The 26019-nt window shown below is 42.5% G+C and overlaps 1 protein-coding gene across 2 annotated transcripts in view; it reads left to right on the plus strand.

Moving 5' to 3' along the window:
* The window catches only part of SUFU (SUFU negative regulator of hedgehog signaling), a 90115-nt gene that overhangs the window by 25647 nt on the left and 38449 nt on the right, over positions 1 to 26019 (plus strand). For both annotated transcript variants that reach the window (XM_014883783.2, XM_014883782.2), the window contains exons 4-6: positions 18679 to 18821; positions 21098 to 21183; positions 23250 to 23322. In XM_014883783.2, coding sequence (XP_014739269.2) covers positions 18679 to 18821; positions 21098 to 21183; positions 23250 to 23322 — 302 coding nt within the window. The remainder of the gene's footprint in view (positions 1 to 18678; positions 18822 to 21097; positions 21184 to 23249; positions 23323 to 26019) is intronic.

Here is a 26019-nt window from a genome sequence, read left to right on the forward strand (position 1 = left end):
TACTGACCATGAAGTAATGAATTCATACTCAATGATTGCAGGGTCTGAAGAAAGCATCTGAATCTGAAGTCTCCCTCTTAGATATAAAGCAATGTATGTGTTATGTGTTAATTTATGCTAAATATCCTACATCTTATTTGGAACACTTTAAATTTCCTAGTGCAGGCTAGTTCTCATAGCAGTTGCTTGTTGGTCACTGGCTTTTCATGGGTCTGCCGAGTGGAATGAGATTTGGAAGGGTACTTTAGGGCAAGCATCTTGGTGACTAAACTGGCAATCAGGGCAGAGACTTCCCTTGTTTAGTTCCTGCAATAATACATAAATCAGTTTTTGACCTCGAAGTCAAAGAACTGTTCTTAGAATTAAAAGAGCAGTTGTGCCCATGCTTATCAATCTGGCATGGACCACCCTCCAGTATTATCTTCTGCTTATCCATGCTGGTTTTTACTTTATATCCACCATGACTCTTTAAAGGCACACTCAAACTCATGCTGATGGATTCTAGCCTCTGGGGGTTTAGTTTTCAACTTGCCATATGAAAAACAACAGTGTATGAATCATAAATTGACTTTTCTTTGACTATGAAATTGGGTGTGGGCCACTACCATGCTCATCATACAATGGGTGAACCACATGCTGGGTTACCTTTGGAAAAGCATGAGCAGCAGATAGAGGGAAGTTATTACCTCTTTAGCATGGCACTGGGAGGCCTTGCTTAAAATATTTTATCCTGTTTTGGGCCTTTAAAAGATACTGGAAAGCTGGAGAGTGTTCAAGGTGGTCAGGGTTCTAGGGCATGCAAGTCATGAGGAGAGCTGGAAGGGAGCAAGGCCAGTTTAGCCTGGAAAGAGAATGTGCAGGGTGATCTAATTGGAGCCTACAGATGTAGGGAGGGTAGTTACAAGATTGTGGGGTCAAGCACTAGATAGTACATCAAAGGGCTACAGCTCTGAATTGCAGTATGGGAGGCCCTGGAAAAGCTTCAAGAAAAACTTGCTCACACGGAGAGTAGCAAAGGACAGGGAATGGTTTATAAGAGAGGTGCTGGAACTCCATTCCTGGAAAGGTTCAGGACTTATCTCAACAAAGCTAAGTTGGGCCTGATCTAGCATTAGTGGTGGCTGCACTTCAAATAGGGAGGCTGGACAAGAGATCTGCAAATGCCCTTTAAAATATTACAGAAATGTTGGATTTTAGGTGTTTTTTTCCGTACTGCTTCATGCTCTTCAGCAAGCAGCTGTGTGTTGTGACTGACTGTTACCAACCATTCGTTGCCTTGTATAAAGGAATGTGTATGTTGTTGCAACAACTGAACAAGCTTTAGTTTTATTTTAGGACAAATTTGATTATCACATGTCTCTTTTAGTAAAGAATTTTCTCAGGCTGAAATAATCTGGTTAATAATAGATATCATGTTAATCCTGAGAAGATGATGTATTTAAAAGTAAGACTTGTAATGGGGGCCTACTTTATCATGTTTCTTCTTTATCTTTCAGGGCAATGCCAGTTGACCACAGCTAGATGCAGTAATTTTCTAATTTAGTCAAAGATCTCTCACTCCATTGCTCTGCAGAGTCCCCAGTGCTTCTGCTATATCTAACATGTCCTGCTTTGTTTTGCTGTACTCCCCTGAGCTGTCTTCTCTCAGGATGGCAGTGTCCAGAGCAGTTCCTGTGTTCTCCCTTATGTCACTCCTGGGTAATCAGGCACCCAGTTCTCGGCAGTGTTAGTTTCTTTTCTGCCTAGTAGAGTTTCCTCCAGTTTAACATTCTCACTCTGCAGAGCCAAGTGAGCTTCTGCCATTGTGTTTTCTTGTTTTTCTACAGGACTTTTCTGTTCAGATATTGAAACTTTTAAACTGTGAAGTATTTGAAGGGTTGGTTCCTCTGAAGCCCATTGAGAATGAAGCAGGCTGTGGCATGACATCATTGTTTTACATGATGAAAGGTTGCTTTTTGCTCAAGTTCTTTCTGACTGTAGTGCTAAGAGCATTTGTCAAATGAAACTCTGATAGGTGTTGTTTAACTCTGGTGTATGTATCTTAATGTTGTCCTCTTCAGTTGTTAAAAAAAAAAATCTATGGTGTTTCTTTAATATTCTGAAGTAGCATTAAAAACATTTGATGAACCAAAACAACTGCAGTAAAGCTTATGAATCCACCCTGAACAAGAAGCAAGAAAAATAAAATTGGCAGAAACTTTTTTGGATAGGCTCCAAGGACTTTCACATGTTACTCTGAAAGCTGTACTAAGAGCTAAATTCTTATTTCTTGATAAAAGCCAACTTTTTAGTTCTCACAGAGGTGTGCTCCTGAGTCCACTTGAAGCTGGGGGAGAGTAAGGTGTAGTTATACTCCTGCTGAACCAGAGCATTTTTAGTGGTGATGACTGAGTTGAATATTCACCTAGCAGCTACTGCTGTCCTAAATATTATTCCTGTGTACTGCAATTGCAAAGCATGTCTCATTGCAAATTATGTATTTTTTTAACAAACACTTCTGGGCAAATGAATGTTGCATTCCTTTGTTTCTTTCTCTCTCTCTCCTACACTGTGGCAGTGCTGTAGAAAAGCAACCTTCTGCATTGAATTTCAGACCTCTTTCAGCCTTGGCTTCTCTGTTCACTGTAACAAGCACTTGGTGCTTTTGATTAAAGGGCAGTACTTAGCCTCCTTCAACAAAACCAAGCTTTCAAGTCTCAAAAAATTTTATTTGTGGCTTTATCTGTTCTTAATTTTATCACTGTTTGACCATGACCACAAATTCCAACTGTTAGTTTTAAAAAATCCCCGAACCTTCAAACCTTGAAAATGAAACTTTGCACAATTCTGTGACCTTAGCTTGTCATGGTTCATGGGTGTACTGCAAATATCTCATGGTAGAACAAATTTAAACTTCAATTCAAATTAAAAGGAAGAAACGCTCTTCTTACAGAAAGCTTATCCAGAGCTTACTACATTTGTTAACTCTTTATGTACTACAGTATTAAGACCCTTGATCACTACAGAGAGACTATGGTTTGTGTTTTCCCAAAATTAAAATCTGAATTTTTTTTTTCTCTTTGGGGTAAATTTATGTTGTTTTCAAGGGTCTGTCTGATATTGTCATGAAGGCAATAAATTGACGTAGCATGAAAACAAGTATGCCTGTGTATGAGCTCTTGCTGCTTCCATGTTTTTTTGCCTGAAAGAAAACAGCTGCAGCTGTCAGGTACAGGTTTGGAGAAATTGTCATGAAAACTCATCATGCATGGAGCCTAAAGTGTGACATATGTCATAGTTATATTCTCCATGAGTTTTAGTGGGGAATGAGCCAGAAATATTAAGAAGATGTCCACGAATTAGAAGTTTGCAGGTTGGCTGAGCTTGATGACATTTACCCCAGAACATATCAGCGTGAGCAGTCTGAGCCTCTGCTGCTTTAGGGGAGACAGGTAGCATCATAGGAGACTGGAAAACTGGCAAATGATGTTCTTCACATCCCATTAAAAAACCTCTATCAAAACCAAAACACACTCCCAAAACAGAAAAAAAAAAACCAAAAAAGTTTCAAAGTGGTCAATCAGATTTCAGGTCTTAAACTGCTGAGAGAAACAAACCATCCAAAAGGTATCCACAGAATAATGAATGTTATGAATGGATTTCTCAACAGTAAATCAGAAGAAAGTAAGTTACAGGTTCCATAGGAAGCAGTGAATATTGGTTACCTTAATACTACTGAGATTTTTTACATTGTCCTAGCAAGTGCGTGAATGAGCTGAGGAAATGCGATCTTGGTAAAAGGTAGAGGGCTGCAATACTGGTTGGATATTTAGACTCTGAGTAATTGTCAGTGTATTGTCATCAACCACAAAAGATTGGTAGAGCTGGGAAGTGCTGATGTGCAGTAAGGGCAGGGAGGCACAACAGGTGCACAACAGGTCCTCTCCTGCCACAGGAACAATCCAGTGCAATCAGCTAGGGGAAAGCAGCAGTTCTGAAAGGAGAAGAAAAGTATTTGGAGTTACTGTTACCAATGAGCTATACCTAAATCAGCATGCTCTTCAGGTTGAGAGATAGAAGTGAAATTATTCTAATGTATAAATAGAAGTGTTCTGTGTATTGCATATAATTGGGTCCTACACTGCAAGGGAGAGGGAGAAATTGTATTTCATTTTGGGCAAAAACCTTCAAGTCAGATGCATCCCAGTTGGAGGGAGACTGGAGGAGAGCACTAAGAATGATACAGAGGTCCAGAAAATATAACGTGTGAAGGAATGATCAAAAGAGTTACATTTGTTTAGTCTAGGGTGGAGAAAGTGGACGAAGTGACAAGTCTTGAAATATGCAAAAGGTTGCTGTAAGGAATAAAGTAATAAATACATTTTTCATGTGCCTACTGGCGATAGGAGAGACTAAAAATTCTGTAATTTAGCTACTAAAACTTCTGTAAAATAAGCTTAGAGTTTGTCATTAGGAGAACTTCCGAAGGGCAAGTGCAGTGACACATTTGGATAGTGGTAGATTCCCTATTGCTGCATATCTTTGACAATAAGTCAAACTGTTCATTCATGGATATTTGCCAGGCAGAGTTGATCCTTCCTTTAGGCAAAGGCAGAGTAGCTGTCTTCTCAGTCTCATTTATTATTATAAATCTGTCTTGAATGACTAAGTGTTCTTTTCAGGTCTTCTAAATGTTATTTTTTTTATTCCATAAATACGTAATTTATCTTTTCTTATAGTTTCTTGATGACTACTGCACCGAAAGATATTTAAATGTGAGTTCGATATCTCAACTAATTGAAAAGTTGAATTTTAATATTTGACCTTTGACTAGCCAGTAGTAGGAAGCTATTTGCATCCTGGGTGCTGCAAAACAGTAATAACAAAATGTGTAGTCAAAGAAAGTAAGGATACAAGATGCAATTTTTTAGTAGGAATTTAATGTATATTTCAGCTGAGTACTTCAGAAGCAACTTCTATGAATTATTCCTTAGAAAACTTATTACTTCTGAAAAGTGGATTGGACAGAACCAATTCCAGTAGGTACATGATAAGTTATACATGTTGATAACAACATGTCAAAACAACAACCAAACTGACTATAGCTGGTTTGGTTTGTGGGTTTTTTCCCCACAAACACCTCTGCACTGTCATGGTGAAGGATCCCCTTTTCAGAGAAAAAGATATGGACTATATCTGTTATTTCTGTGAAACTTGTAGGAATTTAGTATCTGTGAGTTTTGGTCCTCTGTCTTGATTCAAGTCCATGGACCAATTTCTGAAAGTCTCCCTTGGAAAGGAGGATGGTACTGCTGCATGGAAGTGACCAAGGCAGCACAGCTATACAAGCCTTTGGCAGCCAGGCTGAAAAGCAAGCCCAAAACGAGGTACATGTGGCCTTCCTTAGTAATTTCTGACATGTCTTAACGTTCTTCAGATGGAAATTATTTTATGACAGCTTGTCTCTAGTTTAAAGAAGGACACACAATTCCTGCTATATGCATGATATCCCAGTACATCAGTTTGGGGCCATTATGCCATCTCTCTATGCCACAGTTTCATATTTGTTTAAACAAGGGTGATTATGGAAGTTGTAAAGGCTGCAGGTGTAGATGCACTCTTCTTATTCAGCAGTTTTCACCTGAATCAAGTTAGTTTAGTCTGAGTCATGGAGGTTCTTTGTGTTTGACAGGCACTATAAGTCTTACACTGCAAGTGGGGTTCAGTGAGAGTTGGGGATCTGATGGGGGTCACAGATCTGCAGCCATTAGCCAGCAGATACCTTAGCACCTGCCATAACCACCAGGGCTCTGCTTCACATCTCCTGGGGTCCAGAAAGCTTCAGTGTAGTAGCCTCAGTGACTCTTTGCTTGCCAACATGTTTTCAAACATTCTTGACACAGGCCAATTTCTGTGTGTATAAAGGAAAAAACCAAAACAAGCAACCAAACTCTAAACCTAAAACAAACTCCTTGCTTCCTTGAATACAAATGAAGCTTCTCTGGCTTGTTTGTAAAGCTGTTTATTTCTTCCCAGGAGGATGACTAAAGCCAAATAAAATTTGCCAGTAATTCATACACATTTTTCTCTGACTGTGCCCTTATCTTTTTTTTTCCAACCCCAGGCCGATTTATTATCCTCTTCTGGTTGCTATGACTCTGTAAAATATATATATTTTTTTTTCTATCATCTGTTTATAATATTGACCCGTTTCCAGTGTAGAGCTGGCCTTGTCTCCTCTCTAGTATTCCAGGATTTTAGATTAAAATTGTATGGAGATTAACTGCGTTTTTTAGCTCTACAAAGAAGTATAAATCAACATCAATTTCAATTCAGCAGAACCTGTTATGCAGTGAACTCTGCTGTGTGAATGCTGAAATTGTAGCACAGTAAATTGCTGTAGGTGAACAGGACTCAACCAAGTGTGCAGGGGCTGCGTGCCTTTGTTCTGCAAAGGGGTATGGAAACATTAAGTCACTGGTTCCAATTTAACCTAAGTTTGTCATGGCCAAAAGCTCTCATCATCTGATAGTTATTCAGCGGTCCATGAGAAATTGGTTGGGTTTTAGCCTAATTCCTCTTAGATGTTTCCCATAAAATAAGCTGTTCTGTGAGCAGCAGCTCAGACCGAGCCTGGTCCTTTGCGTTTTTGTGCACTGTGTCCTGCACTGCTGCAATAAATCCCCTTCTCCCATGCTGCTGCCTTTGAGCTCACCTCCCCAGTACTTCCCATCCCTCCCCCCATCTCCTAAGCCAGCCTTGTCACATCCCCTAGCTTCCAGCTGGGAGGTACGTGCTGTGAGTGGTACCAAATGATGTGCTGGCTGAGAAAACAAACAGATTGCTGGTGTGCAGAGTGGTTGGCTGATGAGCTGGGCACGACAGGCAGCTGCCAAGCTCGTGCTTTGGTCCTTAACCTGTAGCTGGCTTCCTCTGGAGCTGGATGGCAGCGCTGAAGTTGTTGGCAACGCAATTGCTAGATGTAACTCTTGTAAATTGTCTTGAAAACCATTGCAGCAAAGTGCTGGCTGCAGATAGACCTGGCCCTTTTTATTCCCTGTTGTAGATCTGGGTTCCCTTGGTTAAACTAATGCAGGTCCCCTCTGCAGGCTTGTAAAGCTTAATATTATTTGTCAGTTTGCATGACCGTTGGGACCTCCAGAGTCTGATGCTTTTAAACTCACTTGTGAGGCAGGTCTACACCCAGCTCTCTTTCGTGGGTGGGTGCTGAGGCACAGGCTTGCCAGTCCTTGGACAGCAGCTTTGCAGTGGCCTTGGCCATGGCTGAGGTTTCCCTGGCTGTGAATTAGCACGCAGCTGGTGGCCTGTCCTTCTTCTCGGAGTCCTTTTGTGATCAGAGTGCTTTCAGGTGTGGGTGGTAAACTAGCACAGGGCATAGAGCAGGGATACAGCTGTGAATGCCACCGTGTGTGTGGTGTGCCTGTTCTTCCTGGCAGTACAAATAGAGTTGCATGGCCTTAGATTTTGTGTGATTACATTGACTTCACTTCTCTTCCTGTTTCCAGCAGGAAGGGTGTTGCCCCTTTGCAATACTGGAGGCACCAGTGCCAGGCTCAGTCCTGCCCTTTGCCTTGGAGCACTGTCACTTCATCAGCCACTGATGGGATAAGCTGGCCATTATTTTTGCTGATTGTTATAGTTTTAGGGAGTAGCATCTTTCTGGCCTTTGTTTGTGACTTGCTGGACCTTGGGCAACGCTAGAGAATCTCTTCCTCACACATTTAATTCAGCTGCATTAAAAATTCAGAAAAGCCCCTGCAACCCTTTCGGCCGGTTTGAAAAGTGCAGGATGATTTCCCAGGAACATGAGAGGAAGGGACCAGCACCGCTGCTGAGTGACATTGCTTTTTGCTTCATTAGCATGGGTGCTGTGAAGCAAGGCTGGGCATGAGACTCCTCCCAGTCAGAAGTGCAGCAGTAGGAAAGCATGACTGGAAATCCAGGAGTTTCCAAGGACACCTGTACTCTCATTTTACTTGGAGGACGAGAAGTCTATGTCTTATGCTGTCATTAAGCTAATTATATAGTATAAATTAAAGCTTTTTCTTCTCTACCTCCCTAATCTCCCGCAGTTTGGGCTTTTTTCCTCTTCTGCAGTTTGTCTGGATTCGTGGTTATTTCCTGTGTTTTGCTGTGGAAGCCACTGTTGTCTTTACAACTTCTAGTTCTTGGCTGGGAACAGGTCTCTGACCTTCTCCAGCCCCAAAGGATAGGTTCACACTAAGGCATGGAGAGACTTTGCCAGGAGCAAAGGCACAGAAAGCCTTTGTTGCTTATAAAAGACTTTGTTGAAATAGAAGGAAAGCTGTCTTCCCCTAGACTGCTTTACTGATTACACAGTATTTCCAGGCAGTAAGTGAGGGATCTTAGTGCTGCCTGAAAGAGAAGGCTTGTTTGTAGCTGCTACTGCAATTTAGATAAAGTAGGTTTAGGCCCAGTTTGAGTTGGCGAGATTTCAACTGATGCTGTCCCTTTTAATTCTGTCAACTCATGTCCTGTTCCTGCCTGGGAACTGAACTTGGCTTGTTGTTTTTCTGCTGTTCAGTACAGTTCATTCAGTTGGTTTATTTAAAAAAAGAAAAAAAAAGACGGGTGGGAAATTTGTCTTCTCTCTGGACATCAGTCCATGTGCCCTGATGCTGCTCCCAGAGGGCTAGGGATGGACAGAGCACCAAGACTTGTAACTTTGATCCATGGTTATACTTAGAAATGCATGCACAAATTGTTTTAGCCTTTATATTGCAGGTGGGCTGCCCTTGGGAGAGGGAGGGAAGAAGCTGGCACAGAGACCTGGAGGAAGCTGTGTGACACATCTCTGTGCAGGGCTGCTGCAGTAGCCCAAGTGGCACAGGGACAGCCAGCAGGCCCCATGCCCAGGGATGCCTGGATGCTGGCCCCTAGCAGGTGTTTATCCAGAATGGCTGCAGTTCAAGATCAGGACTGATCTGGCTGATGTTTTCTGCCCAAAGTGGAGGGGATATCTCTGCAGGAAGTCTCTTCTTCTGTCCTACCCAGAGCCTCCCCACTGTAGGAGAGTGAGGATGAGCCCACATGTTAGAGACCAGCAGGCTCTGTGAGGAAGACTATCTCTTAACTCTGGGATAAAGGGAGCAGAGGAGAAGCTGCACATGGTCAGCCCAGGCTTGGATAAAGACTCTGTCCCCTGTACTGAAGGAGGAATGCAGGACAAAGGAAACAGCACAGGGAAGGCAGAAAACTCCCCCTCCTGCTGGTGTGAGGTCCTTTGGCCTCTCATATACGAGGTCTTTGTCCCAGCCGGCCTTTCCTGGGAAACGGAAGCAGCCGCTTTAGCAGTTAAAAGCTTCTCCAGAGAGCAGTATTGCCTCCTCCTAGGGAGGAGCTGAAAGCAGCAACACAGAGGAATTGTTCTGCACTTGCAAGAGCATCCTCTCTCACTGCCCGTGTGCAATTGTTTGGGATGCACAGAGGAGAGTTTGAAGGTTACACATACTGAGTAGCCTTCTGAAAAGAATTGTGTTTTCCCTTGACGGCTGCCAAGCCCATGTTAGATGAAACTGCAGAGTAGAGTAACTGCAGATGAACTGCAGAGCTGGAAGTTGGGTTCACTGTTACATATCCACCTTCTTACACATTCTATTGAAGATCTGTGCAGCAAGTGGTGCTCAAACTGTGCTTTCTGACTAACCCACTCTGCCTGTGAGAGTGGCAGTGTGCAGAGCTCATTACAGACTGTCTTCTGACAGCCTCAGAGCTAAAGATCCTTTGCAGCAGCCCGCTCAGCCAGGAGGCAGCAAATGGGCACAGCAGGGGAAGTGTTTTGTTCTTGGTGGGAAAGAGAAACTGGGAGAGTATATTCAGAGGCTGTGGGCAGCCCAGAACCTCAGGGAAGTGGACTCTTGTGCTTTTTGATTTAAAATTAGGGGCTTAAGGGAGTCTTTTCAAACACTTGGGATGGTGTTTCAAAAGATGCTCCATAAACAGGCTGTCCATTTTACATTTGAACAATAAATACAACTCTTGTAAAAAGTGTGTTTCTCTTGCAGTACTGTAATGGATTGGTGGAGCTCAATGCGTAACTATTTTATGCAAGTATGTGTGAATGCAGAGTTTTTCTGTTTCCTGCCCTTTGGCCTCCAGCTTTGCCAAAGTAAAACAAAAGTTTGGCCTGTGCAAGCTTTAAATTCCTGAAAATTTAAGGGAAAATAATCAACCACTGAGAGAAATGACACAATGCTCTCTTGAAGACCTCTGCCCTCTTGTCCATTACAAGTGCCAGAACTAATGCCTGAGTAATTAGAACCTTTTTCTGAAAGGGTTATGATGTGATAACTTTGTGGATATTTTCTCACAGACCATTTCCCCTTTCTTGCCATTTCTTAAATAATTTTGCTAAAAGTGATACCCTGGTGCAGTTTAACAGTCTCTGTCAGATGTCTGTGCTGTGAAGGTTATTAAAAGAAGCTGCTTGCATATTCTTTCGTTTCTTCAGAGGCAGATACTGCCTTTGCTTTCCCTTCAAGCTCCTTGAAAGCTCTTCAACAGAAATGTCTTATAGATGCATATCTAGGGGAAGATCACAAGTGACTGTACAGGCTTATGGTGATCATGGGTCCAACTAAGTATCTGCCCTTCTCAGTGGCCTGCACGTGTGCAAGTGTGTAGGAGATCCAACAACAAAGAAAAGTTTTTCTCACCTGCAGTTCTATGCCTTCTCTGAGAACATTTAAAGGTTGCCAAATGCTGTGGGTACCAGTCTTTGTTCTAGTTGCACCTGTCTGGGAAACAGTCAGGTAACTGTAAAATACTCTGTCTTTCCTGTGCCAGACCACAGGATAAGGTTTTTTTAAATGACAGGCAAGTATCTCTTCAGACTGGTCATATAATGCCATATGATCTGTAAGTAAACTGTCACTAAATACCTGTTTTGAGCTGAGCCCTTATCTGACAGGAGATCCTGCTGTATAATATCCTTTCTGGCTTCTGGGTCTCCACCCCATCCTGAGACTATTAAGTTTTTGGAACTGTTGATGATGTAACTACCACCCTTTAAAGGGATGCTGCAAAATGTGTCTCCTTCAGGTGAAGGATGCAGAAAGCTGGTAGCAGTGCAAATGGGCAGAGGTGGAAGGGTCTCTTGCCTGACCTGGAGCTCAGAATTCAGTAAGTGAGTCACTCCTACTCCCTTATGGTTGCTGGAGCAGAACTATGGAGAAAGTAAAAGGAAGACTGGGGGAGGTGAAAGCACCCCAACCCTGCAGCACCCAAGGGTGATGGGTCTGAGTGATGGGATATAGAGGAGGAAGAGCTTGGAGCAGCAAACTTCTGCGGGATTGAGAAGGAGCAACTGACATCTGTGTTCATTTTCTGCCATACTCAACAATGCCAGCTAAGTCCTTACATGCTGCCATGCCTTCTTCCAGCTTCCCCTTTCTGAAGGAGGGAGCCATGCAGGTAAATTTGTAGATGGGTGAGAATTGTGTTGTTGCAAAAGCATGGTGAGAGATGCAACCTGCCCTGGACAGTGCCTATACAAAGGGGACACCAAACACGATCAATATTCCAGCTCCTGGTTCTGCTGACTGCAAGGGCTGCAGAAGCCTGAGGGGAACACAGTGGAGGAGCTGAATGAAGTTGTGGGGAGGAGGTGGCTGAATGGAGCAGGCTGTACAGAGTCAGGGAGAGGGCAGGGGGCCCACCACTTGCCGAGGGTGGGAGTGTGCCCTGGGCACTGGAGTCACTTGCTGGGAGCCTGCGTGAGAAATTCCCAGAATTTGCAGTCATGGAAATTATATACACACGAAGCATGGGGCAAGGAGAAGGAGCAAGCCAGATACGCAGATCTGTAAGGGATGGAAAGAAATCTTGGAAAACAGAAGGGGTAGAGGAGGCTCAGAACCAAATTGGTTATTGTACAGTAGCATTTAATTTTTTTTTTTTTGCTATAGTACTGCACTCTGCAATGTTGCAGAAGGCATCTGGGTGCCTGGGATCTACTTTGTGATAAGAAAAGCAGAATTTGCAACTCTATCAGTGGAAGTTTCAGTACAGTGAGACATTTTCCATCATCCCACTACCCATAGTAGTGATGACCCTAAGCACAACACAGATAAGTGAGGAATCACCTTGCCCTGCTGGGAAGGTGTGGGAGGCTCTTAATTGAGCTTTCAGTTCAAAGAATTAAATTATCAAGTAAGTTTATATGTGTTTGCATAAATTGATTGGGCTCTTTTGAGAGGGTTGTTAATTTTACAGACATAACACCCTGGAGCTGTACAGTAATCAATTTTGTATTTTCAACCTGAAGAGTAATTTAGAAAAATAATCTGCATCACACTTCTCTGCTTTCTGAAACTGTCTTCAAAACTCAGGGGTCAAGCAGTTCTTACAGTACTGATAATCTGTTTTTTTCCCTGCTATTTTTTTTTAAAGAATTTTTTGCCTAGGCCCCTTGTTTCTAAAAGCCCAATTTGAATCCCTGCAGTAGACCTATTGTTTAATTGTATTCCTGGGATTTAATTATTCCTAAGGGAGCTTCTCTGTGCTGCATGTCTGCAGCAGGCAGCAGCATTGTGTGAATTTGCACCTCTTTGGAGTTCCAGGGCTGGGGCAGTTCCTGTTTCCAAGGCAGGAGATAAGGGGCAGCAAAATCGAACTGAAAAACAGGGAGGAAAAGCATTTTCTAAACATAGTGCAAATATATCACAGCTTGGATTCTACTAATTCATTGTATATTCTTAAAACATGTTCATCTTGACCTGAAAACAAAATTATAAACTAGCTGCCAGTGGGCCCCACAGATTATATCCCAATTGTTTTTTCCTTTTACCAATCCATGTGTGCAGTTCTTTGTAGGTTAGGAAACTAAGCTTGAGACTGAATTTAGCATTAATTATCCTAGTTTAATGTGGCTGGGAAATGAGTCTGAATAAAGTATTTTTCTTATACTCTTTTTTTAAAAAATTTCATCCATATAACGAGTTGCAATAATAGTGTTACTTTGAGATGCTTAGGCACAACTTTCATCTTTAACTTTTGTATTGATTTATTATAGCTGACATCTTTGCATGCATGCTTATATTTATTATTGAGCTAGTTAAAAATATATTAGGTAGGTCTGGTGAAAAATATAGCTATTACATTTCAGCATTGGACTCTGTGTTTGCCCTTAGTTTCTCTCAATTAATTCTAGCTGTTTGGTCTGCAAAACGGTACTGAAAAACAGCATCAAATCTTATTTGTGACAGATTGCCAGATTACTTTTTTTTAACAAAGCTAGACTGAATATTAAAAATGTGTTGGAGAAAATGCATTTATATATAATAAATTATACAGACCATACATGGGGTAATGGCAATGCAATAAATTACGTTGTTTCTGTAAGTATTGGATAAGCTGTATTCAATTTAAATGTCTGGCTGCATCACTGTCATGCTGGTCAGGAACTCACTGGGGGCCTTTTTAACATTCCTGCACCCATAAGTCATGGAGTTAAAATCCTTCTTTGCCCTCAAATACACAATTTCTCTGAGTTATGCAGGCTGACATCTGTGACTTGCTGCCTGCAGTTTAGCTGAGATCTCTGAGTCAGAATGTAGGTTTGTAGCCCTTAGAGCAGCCAGTTTTCACACTGCTGAGCACTGTGGATAGTGTAGGTCTGGTTGGTGTGAGGGATGTGGTAATCTTGTTTGTGTGCCAGCATCCCCAGGGCCACACACTGATGCAAATTTACTGGGGTGTTTTTGGTTTTTGTTTTGGTTGGATTTTTCTTTTATTTTTAGGCCAAGGTAGCAGAGAATTGCCAAGCATTGTACTAGCATAGCTGAGCAACATCACTTCTCTGAGGGGGTGATCCAGGTAGCCCTGCTTTTGCAGGGGACAGGCAGGACAGTTTCTTTCAGCATCACCTTGAACATGTCCCCAGATAAAGTGACCATGTAATGATGGCCTGGCTTTCCCTACAAACAGGAGGAACAGAAACATGTTCTTGAAGGATATGAGTCTAGAGTGGCTGCTTTCCCAACACCAAACACATGTAGTGGTTAGTGTACTTAGGGCTTACCCCATCCTGTGCTGTATCAGCTTCTAAACTGTATCACACTGTCCAGGTGAATTTATCTGGCTGATTACTCAGTACAGTTTTACCCCTCTGTTGCTGATTTTAGCTGGCATTTGGAAGAAGGTGTATTAGAAGAGGCACAGAGGAATGGTCAGGCTGCAAATCTGTTCTAATTTTAAAATTTATCTCAAGAATTACATGGTGGGACCATGTCATAAGGGGCAAGTTTCTGGCCTCTGGATGAACCAGGGTGGTGCAATTTGAAATGCCTTGAAGCCAGACAGGCTGGAGACAGAATCCTGCATGGACAAGAGAAAGGCTTAAAGTTGCCTTGCTGTCTTCTTGCTGGTGGAACAGCATCAGCTCTTTGTGTTCCTCCTTAAGTTGCCAATGCACATGCAAGAGAAGATACTAGACTCTCAGATTCCCAAAGAGTGTTCACCATCTGCTCTGGGTGCAGGGTAGCCAGGTCACTGGAGATGTCCCCTGACTCACTTTCAGCCTGGGGCTGCTTTTAGAATGGAACTCTCTCTTAGCTCCTGATACACCTCTAAGTTTGCTTTCCTTTTCAGTTTACTCCCTATGGCAATTAAGGGAGTAAGGACTCCTAGCAGGATCCCATATATGGAAAGCTGGCAGGTTTAAGAAAGAAATTGAAAATACAGTGGGAAGTAATCTGTGTTTCTCTCTAGAGCTAGGTAACACCACTTGAGCATAGATTGCCTACATTATACTGTTTATAAAACATCCCAATGCCAAGAATAAGACTTGGTTTTATTTCTTTAGGCATCAGCTATATTTAGTCAAATTAAAGGAGGGAGGGGGAATGAGCAAATTTAGACAAAGAAAATTTACTAGTCTACAGTGGAATGGTTCCCTCTGAGTTATTTCCCCAGTTCTCATTACGGAGCAGTTGGATAGTAAAGTTAGGAGAGATTGTGCAGCTGAATTATGACTGTTGCTGCATGAAGGAACCTCACCTGCTTTATGTGAGCTGTAAAAGAAAATTGATCATGACATTTTAAAGACTTCAAAATATGGGTGGCTTAACAGAGTGGTCTGGTATAACTGCTGCTTTTGCATAATAGAATAGTACAAGAGCTAGTCTATGGCATATTTAGAGACTTTTCATTTTTGTAGAGCTAGAGAGGGGCTTCAGATTTGCTATTATAAATTATGAACTAAAATAGTAAGTTTGAATTTAAATGTTTTAATGATTTCCTTGTTGAGTTCCTATGAAATAAATACCTTCCTATGAAGCAGTTGGATTTCATGGAATTGGCAATTCTCACCAGAAAGAAAGAGACGTCAGTGTTTCTTGTTAAAACATAAATTTGCAGGAAAAGAACCAGTTTCAAAATTGTGAGGATGAGTCACCTTGCTGTGTTAGGATTAAGGCTTGTTAGTTAGTGCCCCTTCCAAGCAGGAAGGGTGCAGGAGTCCCAGAGGATACTGCGAACAAGCCTGTGTATTTACAACACATCTCCTGCTCCCATGGTAACTGCTGGAGGATATGAATTTATCCTGGGGCAGATTGGGGGCCTTAGCTCATCCTGTCATGGAAGGAACATGTAACCACCTCAGGTTTACCATGAGGCAGAAGTATTCAGCAGCAGTCAGCTTGTATGCAGTAAATCAGAGCCTTAGTTTACTCCTGAGGATTTGCTGATTTATCCATAGGCTAAAATAATTTGGATTAACTTTTTAATGTATTTTCTTTTAGTTCCTTTCTTTTAATTTTTCCTGTTAATGGCTAGATCATTTCTGTGCTTTACCACCTGTCCTATGGATTTGACAATTACCTGGTCATGTCCTGGAAGTTTTTCTGATGACTGTTGGTTTTGCAATGGTCACCTAAGGAAATGAGGCTTATCCAGTTGTGGTGTTCTTGTCCCTGTCCTGTTTTGAAAACGTGAATGTGAAAGGTAGGAAGGGAGGATACTCTCTGTTTCCAGCATGAGGCAATAGAAAGTGATTATCTAGTCCTTTGTTTCTGTAATTTCTTAGTTTATTTGACAAGTCATGTAATTCAGGCTGTTCTTGGTGCTGCAATGGTCTCTGTATAAGAGCTGATCTTACATCCCACGTGGGTGACAATGCAGCAAGTGAAAAGCTGGGTTTCAGAGTGTAATTCCAAATTTCTTGAACTCTCACAGGTTTTAATTTGGCTTCGTGTTATTTGCAGAATTTTTTTGGTGTGATTTAATTGAATAGTCAGTGTGAATTTTGTGGTATTCGTGTGTATGCAAGGGAGAGGGAGATTTTCTAAGTGTTCAGTGTTCACATGGACATAAACAGGTGGGTTTCCAGCAGAGACATTTGCATTTGAAAACCTGCTCTAAACGGGCTGGGCTTTCCCAGGAGAAACAGCACCAACAGTGAAACGCAGCGATCGATCAGCATAGAATTGTGTGAGCATTTGATGGGCAAAATGTTGTGGTATAAAGACAGGGCCCAAGAATAAGCTCTTTGTGGCTTTGTTTCATTCCTGAAAACTGTGACTGAGAGGCTTTTATCATTTAAAAAAAATTAATCAGACACATTTTGTCTAACTTGGAAAATATCACAATGTTCTACGTTGCTAAGTCCCTTGCAACATTCTAAGGGCTATTTCTTTAATCAGATTTTGATATTAAAAAAAATCATTTTCATTGTCTGCTTATGTTTTCACAACTCTAAAAGTAAAGTAGTATTTGAATCAGGCCTTCCAGTCACAGAGCTGGAAGCATGTAATTTAGTGTACATAACGATAAACTCTTTGAAGCAGCTTGCATTCACTATGTTTTCTTTATTTCCTAATTTTAACTAAGGAAAGCATTCCCTTACTTATCACAGCACTTCTGTTGCACGCCTCATTTTTCAGGCTAAGTTCCTTATGGTATTTAGAGTTTATTTTAATCCTTAATCTAATGAGCTGTCTATGAAATTCATCTGAAGAAACATATATAATAAATGTTCAAACCTACACCAATGGGGACACCCAGTGGAGACGCTCTGAGTTGCCCAACATTACAGCCAGGAGCAGGCCAGCAGCTCCTCATCGGGGAGAGGACTGCAAATATTTTTAACCACAGCAGTTCTGAGGGAAATCTCATTAATTTACCTGCCTGCTGCTGAGGGCTCCCTTGAAGCATCCTGACCTTGCTGCCCTTGCACGAGTCCATGCTCGCTGTCATGGTGGTTCTGATGCATAGTTACTGCAATGGGGTATGCAAGCACCCAGTTCCTTGGTGATGTTGTTTAATGTGACTGAAGATAAGTTGCAATTACTGGCAATTCAAAAAACTTTTCTCTTGCTGTTGCAAACACTGCTATGTTCATCTATTAGCCCTCTAGATATTTAAGAGGTGACCTGTTGCAATATGTTTGGAAGGTTAGGTGAAGATCCGGGACCATGGGGAGGGCACAGCAACTCAAATAATCATTAATGTTTTCCAGTCTGCACTGGAATTCCTAGTCCTCTTCCAGTGGGCAAGGCCTCCTTTCCTGCCAAGTTCTAAGTGTGGCCTTGGGAGAGACTACAGTGAGGACAGCAGCCCAGACTCCCTTCATGGATGAGCTTGGTCAAGAAGAGGGGCACTGGGCCTGCCCCTGACTTTGGAAGCAGGCAAGCAGTACTGAGTTCATCCCTGGAGCACTGCACCTATCTCAGAAGGCAGAATGTGCATTCTAGGTTGTTTATTTGTATGTTCAATAAAGCTCTGCTTGGACAAGCACAAGACCCAAGATAAAAGCAGTCAGCTAGGCAGCATTAGCACACATACTCCAGGAACTGCATGCAAATGGAGCATGCTTTAATTGTTCTGAATGTGATCATGGCTGGTTATTTTACTTCTAGTTCACTCAGAAAGCAAGCATTAGCCTTTCCTGTGATGGGGCAGCATCAGACAGATGGGTTCTGCTGTGCCTTCTGGCATGCACTAGCTATGGAACATGGGATTATCTGGGGTTTTGTCTTTCTAAGCAGGAGGGGAGGAAAGGAAAGGAATGCCTGCCTTGTTTTGATGCAGTCTATTCTGACATAGATTGAAATTTATAGCTTACTGTTGTTCTCATTGTTTGGAAAAGAAGAAACATATTAATTATAATTCTGCACCAAAGCCACACAGACAACTGGTAGCGACAGTGATTTTGATTTACACTATCACAAGCTGGGCAGCAAAATTTTTATTAGATATAGCAGGGTAGTATTTGTGTTTAATTCAAATTTCAGAATATTTTTTTCTGTGGCAAGTTGTGCGAATTGCTGTGGCAATGGCCATCCAGTACGGCTTGCTGACTTTCTGTGCCCTCTCACAAAAGGAGACTAATAGTAAATGAGAGGCTAATTTTATTTGCTGATATTCCTATGTTGGCCTTACTATCAGAGTAGGACAGTGTTTTTTGCCACAGGACTCAAGAGTGAGAAATTTTGAAATCAGTGCTTGAATTCAGATCACTCAGTGAGACTCCATTGCTGTTTCAGGTGGTTCAGAGGCTCAGCAGAGTTGGCCAAGGGCAGTCACTGTGAATAGTCACCAGTGACTGTCCCAGTCCAGGCCGGAGGTCCCTGCCTGGCAGCAGTCAGGAGCAGCTGCCAACAGAAGGAATGTTCTAGCAGACTTCACAGACTAAATATTTCTTGTTTCTTGCTCTTGCAGAAAACACCTTTTGCAGCGGTGACCACGTGTCATGGCACAGCCCTTTGGACAACAGTGAATCTCGAATCCAGCACATGTTACTGACAGAAGACCCCCAGATGCAGCCGGTGCAGACTCCTTTTGGGGTTGTTACTTTCCTACAGGTACGCCCGGCCACAATGGCTCCCTCTGCCACCTCCTGGGCGTGGAGAGTATCTAACGTTGCACTGAGCCGTGTAACTCAGAGCTGTGTAACTCATCCTGTCTTCAGTTTCAAACATGAACAATGAAAATAAATGTTGAGAGAAACACTTTTAAAGGCTAATGCAAAGATAAATTTAGATTAATTCTATGGTAATATCAGTAAGTGATCCACTGGTTTGAATGCCAGGAAGAGTTTAGAGCAGGACTTGGAGCTCCAATGGCAGAAATGTCGTTTGCAGCACTGACACAAAGATTTTTAGAGGCTGAGTTTTCCTGTATTGATCTACTGTTTAAGAAAGGTTCAGGTTTGCTTTGCAAAAGAAACATTTAAAAAATCCTTTGTGATTTAACTCTCCTGTTCAGTATGGGGAGCTTCTGTGGCCAAACAGGTTTGCTTGCTTTCCTAAAGTCCTTCTGAGCGATGCTTCTTAGATATGGACTGCTTTGGATATTTTTAAATTGCATATTGGGTTAATAACCTTAGTGGAAGAGTGGCATAGTTTATGCCAACTGCTGAGTTCTTCATGCTCCGTGCAAAAGCTTCCATCCTGTGGGAAAATGCAAGTGTCTATTTTATGATTTAAGCTTCTAGTTACTCCCATTTGTCTTTGGCTGTAGTTGCAACATGTAAAAGGAAGTTCTGTTACCACAAACCTGCACAAGATAACTGCTGTGCAAGCCTTTTCTGAGGTGCCCAAATGTCTATGTTTTATCAACAAAAACAATGTAGGTGTGAGATTAATTAGTGTAAGGTGAGTTGTGGGACCTGGAAGGAGAGACAGAGAGCCAAACTAAGCAGGATAATCCCTGGCTGACTCTCCAGCTAGTAGTGTTACTCCTCATCTCTTCTGCAGTGCCCAGCTGTCCTGAATCAAAGAACAGTCAGCTTCTGCATCCTGAGGCCCTTGTCCTCTAATCTTCCACAACACATACACTTGACTTGGTTTTCCCCTTTGATGCTTGTTGTTATGGATTTATTTTGACCCATGAGGATAAATGATTACAAAAAGCAAAGAATGAACACAAAATAATTTCCTGTTTGGAGTCTTGCTGTTTGTATGTAATTAGTGAGTGAAGGCCCAGGGAGGGGTGTCCTGAAGCATGGGTGATTCAGGCTGTTGGTTGGAGGAAGCCTGGAAGATGGGTGGGGATGAAGTGCACCTCTGAGGGCTGGGTCCTGAGAAAGTGAACTCTTCAAGGGGCAGGAGAGGTAGGATGTGCAGAGCTGGGTACATGCTGACATGAGGGTTTTCCATGCAGATCTCTATCAGTGCAGATATGTGCCTACAGCAGAAAACACATCCTTCTCTTCTGCTTGCGGCTCTTCAGAACTTAATTTTCAGTTTTCCTCTTTTCTGATAAAACATCATGTGAACAGATTTCGACCAAAAATTTAGTGTTGTTGGAAAAGACTTACGAGTATTGAGGAAGAAAATAGAAGGCCATGGCTTAAAATATTTTTCATCTCAGAGTGAATGATTGTGCTCAAAGGTACAAGCAGGAAGAAACTGCCTTCTGCTATTAGCTGAAGGGTGTTTCACCCCTTCATTCAAAGCAGCTGATCTCAGCTGCTGTTGGAGAGACATCTGGTATTGCTCAGTGTGGCAGCTCCTATCCTGAAAAGCAAACACATCCTGCTTTATACAGGAAGGCAGAAGTCTGCAGTTGCCTGCAGTGACAAGTGGATTATGTGGTGTGTAAGCAGCTTTACTTTATGGTGCTGGGTAAGATATAATCAGTCAGCAAACTGAGTTGGTCAAGGATTTTATGAGCACCAAAGCAATCCCATGTGGCAGCAAGTCCCTTGCCTGGTTGAGATTGCTTATGCAGTATTGCATTTGCCCCTAGCCATCAGTTGACAGAGCAGTGTTTGTATGTGCCCAGACTCTAACCTGTCTTGCTCTGTCCTGTCTGTGTGGACTTGATTGAAAAGTCAAGCAGACTAGTGTATAAACCTATATTTGTCACTAGATCCTCATTGTTAAATTCACACACTCTTTACAAGATTAAATGTTACATGACCAGGGTTCTTCACATGGTAAGTGGAGAGAGAGAGAGAACAATGTCTTGTGGGATCCCACTGTTGTCTCCATTTATCCTGGCATATCTAGTTAGATTAAAGAAATGGTGCCTCTCTGTATCTGCACTGTTTTATCCAGTACCATGTGGCACATTTACTCCACAGTTCTTCCATGGTTCCCACCCAGTTTAGTATTTCTGTTGTTATTTGTTACAGATTGTTGGGGTTTGCACTGAGGAACTGCATGCAGCTCAGCAGTGGAATGGTCAAGGGATCTTGGAACTGCTTCGGACTGTCCCAGTGTAAGTGGTCATATAGCCCATAAGGGGAGCATTTCCATAGAGAACAATTCAGTTGTTTATTTTTATCAACAATCTTTAACTTGCTGATGGAAGTTATTTCGTCTGTGCTGTGAGAAGAGATGGGAATTCATTGCAAATCTGTTCTCACGCACAGACACTTAGATGGCAAATTAATGCGTGTGGAAGTCCACATGTTCAGGGTGAAAGAGAATGAGGTCTTGAAAGCTTAATTTCCTTCCTCTTATGCCTGCAGGGTTTTCTCATTGGTTCTTCCTGGGATAACTGTTACTGGTGACCTCGCTGTTTAGTTCAAAGAAAGGAAGGAGAGGGTCTGGCTTACAAAGCTGTCTGAAAGTGAGAAAGTCGCTCTCAAATTTGGCCCACTCTTGGTGGGCCGGTTTGCAGCAGGAGGAGCATTCATGAAAGTGAAGTTCATTGTTTTGCCATGGGTGAAATAACAAACATGATACTGGGTTAAGGAAGAGATGGGTTTAAAATGGTAAATGATATGTTGATGCTTTGTTTGCTGCCAGGATGCAGCTAAATCTTTTTTGCTTGCAGGTATTTTATTTAAACATTTTAAAATTCAGTGGAAGTTATTGTCATGTGATTGTAACTCAAAAGATTTACTTTTTAAAGCAAAATAGTTCTGAATATTCATTTCTGGGCGCAATAGTACACTTTCTAGTGTCACAGTAGACTTGAATTGATTTATTATTTGGAAGAACTGGACTTCTTTAACTTGAACTTGAACTTTTTAGGCACAAGTGCAGATAATTCATGCAAATGCCCTAGAGTAGAGTGAATTTGTCCAGCTGCAAGCTTTGTTTCTGGGTCCCTGAGACAATGAACACTGCCTGCAGCTCCCTTAGCTCCTCTAAGTCAATACAGATACAGCACCTCTGTCCTCAGTCTCTTCTCATGTTGGTTTTTGACTTTTGTGCTGTGGTATAAGCACCTTTCCAAGGAAAAAATGAGACCCAAATATGCATGATTTAAAGGCAAAGCTGTGAACTACTAAACCACTGATGTGGAGCCAGGGTAAAAGTCTCTTGCACCCGAGTGAGGGACTGTGGCAGGTCACACCCCTGTAGTTAATAATTCACAACTTCCAAAGTGATGTGAAAAAACGAGTGGCTATCCATGCATCTGAAAACTGTAAAATATTAACTTTTTTTGCTCCAACTCATAAGTGTTTTAGGAGACTAACACCAACTAGGCCAGAGGAGGGGGCTTTTGCCTGCAATAACAAAGTAGCTCATGAAAAAAATGATTTTTTTTTTTGTGGCATTTCCAAAAGACTTCAGTTTTTACTTCAAATGAAAAGCACTAAGGCTGACTTCTGCAGTCTGGCTGCACTGTGACCCAAAGTGAAGTCTCTGAGTATTTCATCTTCACAGTAATCTGTTTTCTATCACCTTTGTTGGGAAACACTTTGAGCCTTCCAACTTTTATTGCTAATGATAACAAAGATTTCCCTGAACCATCTGAGTACTTGGCCATTAAGTACCAACTGAGCAAAATGTCTGTTGTGATAGTATTTATCAGAGCAATAAGCCCTTTGTGGTACTGAACATGACTGCCAATCTTGGCAAAAAGTGCAATCCCTCTGGATCCCTGCTCTATTCTTAGATATGTAATAGAGGAATAAATCTTGACTCCATGCCTTGCCCATCTTTCTTTGACTCAGGCTACACTGGACTGCTCAGTCCCAGTTCGTTTCCTGTAAGATTAAAACCTGTCCTGATCTTGTGTGAGCAAGGGGGCCTGCACAGGGGATAACAGCCTGTGTCAGTCCTGACTGGTCTGCAAGTCTGGGTGGTGCCAGACACTGAGCAGATTAACAGCTAGGTCATGGAGGGCTTTTATTATTTATTTATTTATTTATTTGGAACATGTAAAGAGCAAATGCATGCTGTGGGATGTATACACCACATAGAGGGGTTTCTAGGCTCATTTTAAACCCTTATCTTGTGCTTCCTTATAGTACAGGTCCACTTTGAGGACCCTGCTGGGGAGTTCTAATTAAAGGGCTTGTTTGGTTCATTACCTGTCTTTCTTTGCAGAGCTGGGGGCCCCTGGTTGATAACAGACATGCGAAGAGGAGAAACCATATTCGAGATTGACCCACATCTGCAAGTATGTCTTTAGTTTATAAAATATTATGTCTCTTGTAGTAGCCAAGGAGAATTGGTTTACTGTTATACACAGTTCTAATATTTTCTGTAAAGGTGCTTGGATCTTCTCAATGTTTGTAATAATCCTGGAAAAGTCTTAGAAACTCTTTGCCCTCTTAGAGGTGGCTCAAGAGGGACATGTCCAGCCCCACGTGAGTGGTAGCTCTAGGAAGAAAGATAGAGAAGGGAGACCAGGAAAATGGAATTTCTTATATGAGAAAAATTGGTAAGATTTGGACTGGATGTTTTAGAAAGGAGGAAGAAAGAAGATTAAAGACATAGAGTAATACATGATTTAGGAATGGTACACCAGGAAATTCCTCCTTCCTTTTATATGCAAGTGTAAGGAGATATAACATGCAGAAAACTCAGAACCAACTAAGTACTATTTTTTCACAGCAAATGTGGCAGTGTAGCTCATTCCTTTAGGATATGACTTGAGGCCAAGTAGTTAGTGTGGACTGAGAAATGATGGAAACCCAGAAGTACCACATGCAGTTATTAATAATCTATGCAGGAAGATATATTAAACCTTTTTCTTCAGAGTTCAATTTCATTTCTGAAATTTAAAGATAAGAATAGCACCTCTATGGAGAGGTTATTGTACTATAGACTTCTCCTGATCCATGCATTTGGGAGACAGTTCTGCAATCTCTTCAGCAGAGCTGGAGTACATGGTACTGGAGTGCATGGGTCCCTAACAAATCCAGTGTGGTGCTGGCCGTGTTTCAGTGAATCACTGAGTATTTGCCTTTAACAGAGAACTTACAGCTCAGCCTGGGTAGGGCACGTGCAAATGTGCATGTTTTGTACAAGCATTTGCTTATGGTCTGCATGTCTGTATCTGATTATTCTCTGTTGCCTCACAGCATCTTTTACTTTGAAAGCTTAAGAACAAAACCAAATTTTACTTTTACTGGTTTTAAGGATTTGTTCATCTAAAATAACCCCAGTCTGAGAAACACAAAAAAATGTTCCATAAATATCCCACAATGTAAGAGCTAATAAAACTGAAAGTCTCATAAAGTTTTTAGACTTTCCAGAACCTTGCCCTCTCCCCTCCTGGAGAGGTGTTTCTGTTGTCTGCACACTGGTGATTCCTAATGATAACAGGGTTTTCTTCAATTTACTGTAAATGAAAAATAGCTCAGCTTACTGGAATCTGAGTCAGCCAAGGCAAGTTAAGGCAAATAAAAGAGTACCTCTGCCTCACCAGTGTGTCCTGCTGCTGAAAGCTGCTACGTCTGTGGTCCTTCCGGACTTCCTCACATTGAACACATTCCTGTTTCTGTTCTCTCTTGCCCTTGCAGAAGTGCTTATGGGCAGGTGTGTGTGTGCACACCCTCCCTCCTGCTCAGCTGCCACAGCCCCCAGGGATTCACAGAGCAAAATCCGCTCCTGAGTCCCACAAAGAGCCTCTACTGAGTGCAGGGAGTAAGGCTGTGCCAGGCTGGCTTCAGCCCTGTCATGTGCCTCCTGCTCTAATTAGTGGAGGAAGGATAAAGTGTCATTTTCTTGGTGTTGGTAGAGGGTGTGTGAGACCAGAAAGGCAGCAGTGGTAGAGAGGAAGAGGGGAGGGAGGGAGCAGGCAGAGAAGCTGGACAACTTTCCTGGGAGCCAGCAAGCATGTTGTCTGCCTGGGAAGCAGGCAGAGCTTGTTTGGAGGCTGCATTGTCTCTTGTGGGAATTGGTTGAGGCCTAAACCCAGCCCTGGCAGCAGCAGCTGTACTTTCTGTTCGAAGTTGCTGAGAATGGATCCCAACTAAGATGTCATCCCAGGATGTCGGCAATTAACGCTGTGGCAATGCTGGTTGTTTTCTGTTCAGCCAGGCTTCCCTGTAGGCCATTCAGATTTCCCTGGCAGCGCTGTCAAACAATTCCTGTTGGTCCCCAGCTCTGTGCTGATTCTCAGTGCTTTGCTTCTGTTTAGCAGATATCTCAGAAGAGAATAAAGCTGATTTGAATTTCCTGAGTTGTGGTTGCTGCTCTGCAGGTCACACTGCAGTGCTCTGGCTCATTTAAAAAGGGATCAATGACTTAGAGCTTCAGAGCATCCCTCCCACATGCTGAGAGGAAAATGGGACAGAAATATCCTTTCTTTGAGGAAGGAAAGAGCTGAACCTCCTTTGCCCTGGGCTCCTCCAACCTCCTTTTCAAGCTGCCCTTTCAAGGGAGGAAGAACAGCTCCTCAGTCCAGGCAAATCTTTGCTGGCTAAAGGTGGGGTAGAACTGTGCATTGCTAGAACTATGAGTCTACACTGGTTGGGGTTTTTTGGACTTTTTCCCCCTTTAACATCAATACTTGCAAACATTATGAAACAGGCATGCAAATTAGGCTGTCTTAAGCCAGCTCGTTTCCATCAGCTCCCCATGATCTCCAAGGGATGCCAAGAGAGCAGCCCTTCTTCCCCTGAGGAAGTGCTCTGCAAGCCAGCTGAGCTGCAGATGAGAGTCCTCTCCCCCTTCCCCGAGGCTCTGTCCGCAGGGTCTGGCTGGGAGTGGGGCCCTGGCTGCAGGGATGGGGGAACAGATCCCACCAGAGCCTCACAGTCCTCTGGCCTCTTCTCCCTGCTCAAGAGCAGGTCTGGTGGCTCTCCCATGATTCCCCAATGACTGGAATAAAAAATAACTTCGCTGACAAGTTCCACCTCCCCACGCC

Source organism: Sturnus vulgaris, chromosome 8 (assembly GCF_052056855.1).
Source record: "Sturnus vulgaris isolate bStuVul1 chromosome 8, bStuVul1.hap1, whole genome shotgun sequence".
NCBI classification, from domain to species: Eukaryota; Metazoa; Chordata; class Aves; order Passeriformes; family Sturnidae; genus Sturnus; species Sturnus vulgaris.